At 44.4% G+C, this 9,460-nt stretch overlaps 2 protein-coding genes across 2 annotated transcripts; one reads left to right on the forward strand and one right to left on the reverse strand.

Annotated features, from left to right (window-relative positions):
* The first annotated feature begins 323 nt into the window (after positions 1-323).
* Positions 324-5,449, forward strand: LOC118368838 (prostaglandin D2 receptor 2-like). Its single transcript, XM_035753266.2, has 2 exons — positions 324-562; positions 2,636-5,449. Exon 2 carries the CDS (start codon positions 2,701-2,703, stop codon positions 3,874-3,876), a length of 1,176 nt encoding a protein of 391 aa, XP_035609159.1. The 5' UTR covers positions 324-562; positions 2,636-2,700; the 3' UTR covers positions 3,877-5,449.
* A 151-nt stretch (positions 5,450-5,600) lies between these two features.
* Positions 5,601-9,312, reverse strand: LOC118368840 (G-protein coupled receptor 4-like). Its single transcript, XM_035753270.2, has 2 exons — positions 7,575-9,312; positions 5,601-7,295 (listed from the first exon to the last, which is right to left on the reverse strand). The coding sequence occupies exons 1-2, from the start codon at positions 8,159-8,161 to the stop codon at positions 6,899-6,901; spliced, it is 984 nt and encodes a 327-aa protein (XP_035609163.1). The 5' UTR covers positions 8,162-9,312; the 3' UTR covers positions 5,601-6,898.
* Positions 9,313-9,460: the final 148 nt, after the last annotated feature.

The raw sequence follows: 9,460 nt of genomic DNA on the forward strand, positions 1-9,460 counted from the left end.
TTGAATGGATGCTTTCTCACTCGTTGGTGAAGCAAACAATGGGTGACTCACGTCTGAAGTTTCCCCCTCGACACATCACAACTGAGTGTGGTATTCGAGCATATTTTTGTGGTCGTCAGCAATCTCTTAATCAGTACTGCAAAGAAACAGCTTGTGTGTGAGAGAGAAATATAATGCATCAAAAGAGTCGCAGAGCGTATCAAAACCATAAGATTGCATTGAGGAATGAGGATATGAACTGCTTTTATTCCCCAGGTCCACTTAAAAAAAATAATAATACTGTTTTGGGTTGGGTTGGGTTGAGGTCCTTTTAATTGGTTTCTTCTGAAACTTTTTCTTCTGCTATATCACCAATAATCAGTAGTCGGTGTATTAACAAGGCCAGATAAGTTTATCTTTAATCTGTCAAATGCTTTTCATCCCCAGTTCAACTGACTAGTGGGTGTAACTGCAGGCGTGTCAGTGTGCTTGAATACCCACCAATCATAACGACACTGATCACAACCAGGCCAGCAAGTCTCCCAACGTGGACTCAGCAGTGGAGAGAGAATTCTCAGTTAAGGTGGGTTTTTATTTGTAATCCACTCAAAACTATTTTGGAATTTAGAAACATTTTGTATGTGGACTACAAATAGATGAGATCTAGAGTAAATTACTCTTAAGTTTTGACTCTGTATTTTTCACTTTAACTGAGAAATGTAGGCTTACAAAAAAGCTGCCATGTAATTTTAGATGGAGAGGATGGAAAGTTGAGCCACCCTTGTTTCTCGGAAACCAAAATGTGTCGTTTCACCAAATATTTAGAAAGAGGTTATCATTTCACAGAGTCTGTGAAGGAAGAAACCACATGGAAAAAGCAGTAAGCTAGTTAGGTCCAAAAAACAGATTTTCATCAAGTCAAATGAGTTTATTAGAAGTTATGTGTAATTTTATGATTGTTCTATAGATCTGTTGGGGCCTCTATAAGCTTCAATATAAAGTCCTAAACCTAGCATCCTTGTAGCTGTGTGGGCGAAGACAGTGCCTTTGAAAAGTATCAGACCCCTTGACTTTTTCCACATTTTGTTAGGTTACAGCTTTACTGTATAATTGAAAACATTTTTTTTGTTGTTGTAGTAAATTAAAAAATCAAATAAAACTGAAATATCACATTTACATAAATATTCAGACACTTTACTCAATACTTTGTTGAAGCACCTTTGGCAGTTATTACAGCATCAAGTATTCTTGGGTATGATGCTACAAGCTTGTCACACCTGGCTGTAACGTAACAAAATGTGGAACACGTCAAGGGATCTGAATACTTTCCGAAGGCACTGAAAAGTCCAAATGTTTGCCTCGGGGTAAGTTGAGCCAATGGTTGAGCAATTATTTTCTTCCCAGAGGTAATGCAATGAATTATCACTTGGATATGAGGTAACAACAGGGCCTAGTCTGTTTAGAAGAGTTAAAAAAAAAAAAAAGTACAAAGTGTTTGTTAGGTGTTAAGCCTGTGTTTACATTTTAAAAAATATATGTTGTATGTTGAAGGCATACTGCAAACCGCATGCGTATCTGCTAGCAACTTCATACTGGACATGAGAATGGTATCCATGAGTTAAATGACCTCATTGCCAAAATGTCAAAGTATCCCTTTAAAAGACAAAGTGATTGTGTTGAATTGTGTTTGGGAAATAAAGGTAGACAGGGTTTTAAAGGAATTTGTAGGTGGCTCAACTTACCCTGTCCCACTGCTCAATTTACCCCATAAGATGTGCTTTTTTACAAAGCTATGTTTTCAAAACTGTTATGTTTACATGAATTCTGATTATTTCCATGGATACACAACACACTGAAATATATGTAGATATCTTTATTTCCCCTGACAGTGATGCTGGATGTAAAAAATGGCTCAACTTACCCCACTCTCCCCTACTATAGGGTATATTTCCATCAACACAAACACACCATTCTGTATTAGGAAACTAGCAAATAGCTAGAACAGAAGTTGTCTATTTGTGCAATGGCTTTCACATATATAGATAGACAAGGCAAACTTGCACAGAGGATGTGGAGAGAGTGAGACAGAGAGATAAGCCATCTCTCGCTCTCTTAACAATTTGAGATGGTAGTGGCTGTTCAACTTTTTCAGGCAAACTTGACACTTCAGTCGTGTTAGACAGAAACCATCATGGCTAATAATCAAAAACAATTGCCAGTTTGGAGATGGCTTTTAAGATTTATTAAAGCATCAGGAAGCGAGGCAGAGAAGTAGAGGTATGCTAAGAATGTTCTCTGAAGGTTTTTGCTAACGTATATACAGTAGAATGTTCCCCAGACTCGGTCCCGGGGTCCTCCCTAGGTGCACATTTTGTTTTTTTGCCCTACACAGGTAATTCAACAATCAAAGCTTGACGATCAGGCGATCTCCTGACAACTGATACAAAGGAATGTTCTTGCAACATTCTCATGAAACATGTCTAGAACATTAATAGTTGATGTTCTGTGAACACGGCAACCATGTTCTTTGTATGTTTGGTGTAACATTGATGGAATATTCGCCTAAATTTCAATCATGCTGTAACTCTGAATTTCCAAGATACGGAATTGAGTAGAGTCCTAATTCATAATGCCTTTTTGCCTTGTTTCTTTGCAGTGTTGTATACAGGAATTCAGAGTCAAAGTGGACAGAGTGTCAGAAGCAGAATCCGAACTGTCAAGATGACCAATTCTAGCAGCAGCCCCGGCTACTGCCCTCTCATCCAGGCCATGGTGAACGCCAGCGTACCATCCAACTCCTCGGCTGAGGTGGGGGCTCTGAGCCTGGCCACGGTGTGTCTCCACGGCCTGGTCTCCTCCTTCGGCATCCTGGAGAACATCCTCATCCTGGGGATTGTGGGTTTCCGTGTCCGCCGTACCGTCATCAGCGTGTGGATCCTCAACCTGGCTGCCTCGGACCTCTTGGCCACGGCGTCACTCCCCTTCTTCACCATCTTCCTGGCACGCGGAGGCACCTGGACCCTGGGCACCACCTTCTGCAAACTCCACTCCTCCATCTTCTTCCTCAACATGTTCGTCAGCGCCTTCCTGCTTGCGGCCATCTCTCTGGACCGCTGTCTGGTGGTTCACAAGCCCGTCTGGGTCCACAACCGGAGGAACGTGCAGCTGGTCGGCAGGGTATGTGGAATCATCTGGGCCCTGGCTGTGCTCTGTACGCTACCGTACTACCTGTTCCGGGATACTATTCATCGGCATGACGGGAGGGTCATGTGTTACTATAACTACGCTCAGTATCTCCCAGTTAGGGAGTTTGACCTAAAAGATCTGTGTGAGGCTCGCCAGGATGCCCTGGCCTTCTCTAAGCTCCTCCTGGCCTTCATTCTTCCCCTGGTGGTCATTGTGTGGAGCTATGTATCAGTGACCATTGGTATCGCGCGGCGTGGCCGCAACCGGCACCCTTTCCGCTTCGTTAGACTAGTGGTAGCAGTGTTGATGAGCTTTGTGGTCTGCTGGGCTCCATACCACATCTTCAGCGTCCTGGAGGCTGTAGCTCAGTATCGACCCTCCCTCCGGGGCCTCGTGGCCAGCGGCCTGCCCCCGACCGCCAGCCTAGCCTTCCTCAACAGTGTGCTAAACCCCATCCTCTATGTGTTCAGCTGTCCGGACCTGTGCCATAAGATCAGACAGTCCCTTGCGGCAGTAATGGAGAGCGTGCTGGCGGAGGACCTAGGGGAGTGGTCACAGCGACAAAGCACGCAGAGATCTTCCAGCAGTACCTCAGAGCTGCTGCTGAGGGGGAGGAGGTCCCTCAACAATGCCCCCAGCCTGAGAGGAAGAGACTTCAGGGCGGAGGAGGAGGCGGCACAGAAGACGAAGGAACCACGCCCTGCTAACTGAGAAGGTGTTGTGTCAATGACAGTTCCGATGCCAAAGCCAGGTTCGCGTCTAGGTTCTGCAACAGTAGGATACATAATGATCCGTTTATAAATCATTGTATTTTGAATCCGTGTTATGTACAGCATAGACACCAGAAGGATTGAGGAATATATCTTGTGTGTTTTGCAATGGTTTCAGTAGTGTTAAACCAAAGGCTCAGCAATGTGCTAGTATGCTTTTATATTTGCTTTTTGCTTTTGTACGGTACCCATTCCAAGTAGGCTCTGATGCACCCCTTTTCAATTGCAGACTTGCCTGCTAATGTAAATGCTGACCCACTGGTCTCGCTTTGGCAAGTCACTACTAGGGAATTTCTGGACGCTCTTAGTTATTGATGGTAAAAGTCCACTGGGGCAGACATGCTTGACCCAAGTATTCTACGACTTGCTGTACATATGATTGTGGAACCCTTGACACGTATCTTTTTAATCTATCCATTCTCTTGGGTATTATTCCTAAAGTGTGGAAGGTGGCCCTTGATCTCCCGCTCCACAAAGGTGGTGATCCCTGCTATCTTCGTAATTATCACACAATCTCAAAACTTTCATGTCTAGCGAAGATATTAGAAGTCTCTGTAAATTCTCAGCTGCTCTCCTTTTTTAGATGGATAATCTATTCCGAATGCTCACCAGTCAGGCATTAGGCCAGTACAGAGCACCATCATGGCTGCTTTATATGGTTAACGCGCTAGGAAACAGGAAACGGCACCGCACTGCCCTTTATATTGATCTGTTGAAAGCATTCGATATGGTTGATCATGCACTCCTGCTACGGAGGCTATCTGAAATTTGTGTAGACCAACTGGCCTGTAGCTGGTTCAAAAATGATCTACACGACAGACGTAAATGTACACTGAGTGTACAAAACATTAGGAACACCTTCCTAATATTGATTTGCACGCTCTTGTCCTCAGAACAGCCTCATTTCGTTGGGGGATGGATTCTACAAGGTGTCAAAAGCATTCCACAGGGATGCTGGCTCATGTTGACTCCAATGCTTCTCACAGTTGTCAAGTTGGCTGGATGTTCTTTGGGTGGTGGACTATTCTTGATACACACGGGAAACTGTTGAGCATGGAAAAACCCATCAGTGTTGCAGTTCCTGACTCAAACCAGTGTGCCTGGCACCTACTACGATACTCCGTTCAAAGGCACTTAAATATTTTGTTTTGCCCATTCACCCTTTGATTGGCACATACACACTCCATGCTTCAATTGTGTCAAGGCTTAAAAATCTTTCTTTAACCTGTCTCCTCTTCATCTACATTGATTGAAGTGGATTTAACAAGTGACAGCAAACAGGGATCATAACATTCACCTGGATTCACCTGGTCAGTCTGTCATGGAAAGAGCCGGTGTTTGCAATGTCTTGTACACTCAGTGTCTGTCTGCTGATGGAGTTCAGTCTATTTTTTTTAATATTTTTTTTTACATAACCAAGGAGTGCCACAAGGCTCAATACTATGCCTTTTACTGTTCACTATTTACATTAATAATGTTTGTCCCTGAATAATAAAAATGGGCTTACATCTCTATGCGGACTTTGGCTTTGATTCAATTCAAGAATCGCTCACCGATCTTAAGAGTGCTAAACCTTGATAAAACCAAGTAGGTTTTTTTCAGGTCTTGTGAAATTGATCCTAAAGACCTGCTTATCTGTATCTTGAGAGGAGCCCAAATTGAGCAAGTTCCCCATTGTAAGTCTCTATGGTGCCTTCGGAAAGTATTCAGACCCCTTGACTTTTTCCACATTTTGTTACTTTACAGCCTTATTCTAAAATGGATTAAATAAAACAAATCCTCAGCAATCTACACACAATTCCCCCTAATGACAAGGCAAGTACAGGTTTTTAGGATTTTGGACAAATGTATTAAATTAAAAACAGAACTTGTTTGCGTAAGTATTTAGACCCTTAAATTGAGCTCAGTTGCATCCTGTTTCCATTGATCATCCGTGAGATGTTTCTACCACTTGATTGGAGTCCATTGTGGTAAATTAAATTGATTGGACATGATTTTGAAAGGCACACGCCTGTCTGTATATGGTCCCACAATTGACAGTGCATGTCAGAACAAAAACCAAGCCATGAGGTTGAAGGAATTCCCTATGGTGGTGCTGAGACAGTATTGTGTCAAGGCACAGATCTGGGGAAGCGTACCAGAAAATGTCTGCAGCATTAAAGGTCCCCAAGAACACAGCCCGGCCACATTGAGCAATTGGGGGAAAAGAGCCTTGGTCAGGGAGAACCCAATGGTCACTGACAGAGCTCCAGAGTTCCTCTGTGGCGATGGGTCAACCTTTCAGGAGGTGAGCCAGCTCTGCAGCACTCAACCAATCAGGCCTTTATGGTAGAGTGGGCGACTGAAGCCACTCCTCAGTAAAAGACACATAAAGACTCTGACTCTCAGACTGTCTGTTTTAGTCTCTGGAGTATGTGTTTGTTAATATGTTTTAATGTCTGGTGTATGTTTAGCATGACAGGGTATGATAAGAGTTTCTCATAGAAATGAATAAATAAGGTATTTAAAATGACTTTATTTACTGCAATAAGCAAGTAATCAAGACATTTGACATTATTGTTGATATCCACGGATAGTCATTCATATGGCTGTATAAACTGAGGCAGCTATTGCAGTGCATTATAAGTTAGAGATGACTGTCAGCAGAAAGGTGAAGCAGATGGAAACACCTTTTCCAATTTCAGCCAACAGCATACATGCTCTCCCCACTAGGTGGCACAATTGCTGCTTTTTTCCCATCACCAATTCACAGCAGCCAAACCAGTGGAGTCAGTTCCTTGAGCAAGTCTATGAAAACAAAGCATTGTAGTGTATGGCTGGTGTCACCACAAAATGTGTCCTCTCCTCTCGACTTCAAGACCATCAAAGAACAAGAAACGGGTAACATAATACCGTTTATCCAGATTCTTCTTCCTCAGAATCAAAGGAACAGGAAACTCAAAAACGTGTCCAATCCAGTCTCTCTACACACTGTCACTCTGATCAGGATTCCCTCTGAGACTGAGTCTGACCTGTTTGGGTGCTGTGTGCCCCTGTCCCAGACAGGGCGTCAGTGACCTGCGGAGCTCCAGACGGGCGTCATGACACAGGAAGATGTAGAACAGAGGGTCCAGCAGGGTGTTGAGGCTCGTCAGGCCATAGCACAGCCGGTAACACAGGAAAATGGACCGCTCCAACTCACAGGGGTCATCTGTGAGGAGCAAGGAGACGAAACGGTACCCCCCGACGAGGTGGTAGGGTCCGAAGACGACGATGAAGATGACGGTGATGACGATGAGGATGCCTGTGATTTTGTGACGGCCCTGGTCGGAGACGGATGGCGAGTGATGGAGAGTCACGCCTATGCGGGCGGAAGTGTAGCTGTAAGGGGAGGGTGCGGGAGAGAGATAAAGGCCAAGGTCAAAGGTCATGTCAGATAAATATGTTAGATGTGACTTAACAAGACTCCTCTCATTGACACATCCTTTTGCATGTAATGTGACATGTTAATATAAAGTTGTTTATAGTGTTCACTTCATATTTATCAAAGCATTATCGACGGACACATGTAGATGCAGAGTGCAGGCCACCCTCCATTTCTTTATGCAATCACACATAACATGTCAGCCAAGCATACTTCATACTCCGTTTCCCACTCACCCTAGTATACCACAGGGCAGCAGGAACCCCATGACAACCGTAGCAATCTTAAAGTGAGCATATCTGAGGCTGACAGGGTACTGCTCCAGACATAACAGCCTCTCCTCATCAAACACTGACGGAAGAAGCCCGCCCAAACAGAACAGAAAGGTCAGTGTCCAGACCGCCACCCCCAATACCGCTGCCACCCGCACGGTCCGAACGCCACGACTACTCAACGGGTGTACTATCGCCAGGCAACGGTCCAGTGCGATGATACAGAGGAACACCACGCTAGCGTAGACGTTGACGTAGAAGACATAGCCCACGAACTCGCAGGCGGGGCGGCCGTAGGGCCAGCGGTGCGCCCCCTGGAGATAGAGGATCCAGAGAGGGAGGGTGAGGAGCTGGAGGAGGTCAGAGAGCAGCAGGTTGAGGATGTAGACCAGCTGACAGCCAACCCCGCCGGACCGGCCCAGTTGGTACAGTCCCCAGAGGGACAGCAGGTTGCAAGGGAGACCGAGTGAGAAGGCCAGGCTGTAGATGTAGGTGAGACCAAGTGTGTCGGTGTTCAGGGGGAGGTTGCAGCTGTCATTGCTGTTGGACATGGTCTCTGACAGTCTCTGGGTGAGGGGGGATACCCTCAAAGTCCCTTGACAAGAAACCAGGTACTACAGTACACAGGTGCTTATTTCACCCTCTGGTGCAAATCTATATTCCCAGAGAGAGACAGTGGTGTGACAGTCATTCATAAATGCAATACTTCTGATAGAAAACGTGGAAATAGATGCACTCGACAGAGGAAGTTTTCTAATCCAAATCATTCATAAAATCTATAAATTCATATGCATGTGATATATCCATATTGTTTCTATTGGCTCCTAGAGTCCAGGTATCCATCACGCAAATTTCATTCTGCTTAGGATCCAGTGATCTCAAATCCTGGTGGAAAACCTGAGGAGGAGAAGGATGAAGATGATAGGAGGATCATGACAAGATTAGTACAGCATTTCTACAACATTAAATCAGAACATTACACAAGCATGTACAGTATTGTACTATGTACAACAGTTGCATTGGAGCATGAGATTAAAAGTGAAACCCATACAATTTAAGCATAAAAAAAGAGAAGAAAAAAAAATGGCCAAGAAAACAACTTATTTTGAGAATCTTTTCATTCACCTCACCCATACAGCTCTACAAATCCATGCAGTAGAAATCGTTCCACAAACCTCTTCCTCCCTCCAGCTGCTTAGTGTACAACACAAAGTGACTGTCTGCTGCTGAAGGAACACAGCGTCATAATCCTCAGGGCCTTGTCTATTCTCTGATTGTTACCCTGGACAGGAAGCCCACTTTTCCAGGCTTAAAGGGCAACATCCTGAGAACCGCAGGAGAACCCCTTTCTTTTCCTGAACAAAAACACACACTCCTCTCCGCCCTCTTTCTCCCTTTTCCCTCGTTCTCTTACCGTTAGAGGAGGGAAAAAAAGTGAGTGAGAAGGAGACAGGTTTTATGAGTGTAGGGAAGGAAGGGAAACATTCTAAGTGCTTTATGGATGGTATTCTTGAAACAATCTATGAATTTGTGACCATTTCTCATGGTTGGGGAAACTAAGGCAAAGCATTTAAGAAACAAATATTCTGTAACATAACATATTTCCCCTTTGTCTTCTCTTAAACAATGGATGCCTCTCACTGCATGTGTGTGTTTTAGTGTTTCTGTGTCAGAAAGCAGAGATAACAGGCCACAGAGGCCATGTGATGAGAGGATCAGCCTCTGCACCGGAGGAGGAGGAGGAAGCAACTGACAGGCTGAGATTACAGCCTAACAAAGAGACAGTGTAAATGCAACACAACGCGCACCACTCAACAGAAAAAGGAGTGTGTAATGTCAATTGACTGTAC

The sequence above is a fragment of the Oncorhynchus keta genome, chromosome 35, assembly GCF_023373465.1.
Source record: "Oncorhynchus keta strain PuntledgeMale-10-30-2019 chromosome 35, Oket_V2, whole genome shotgun sequence".
Taxonomy (NCBI): Eukaryota; Metazoa; Chordata; class Actinopteri; order Salmoniformes; family Salmonidae; genus Oncorhynchus; species Oncorhynchus keta.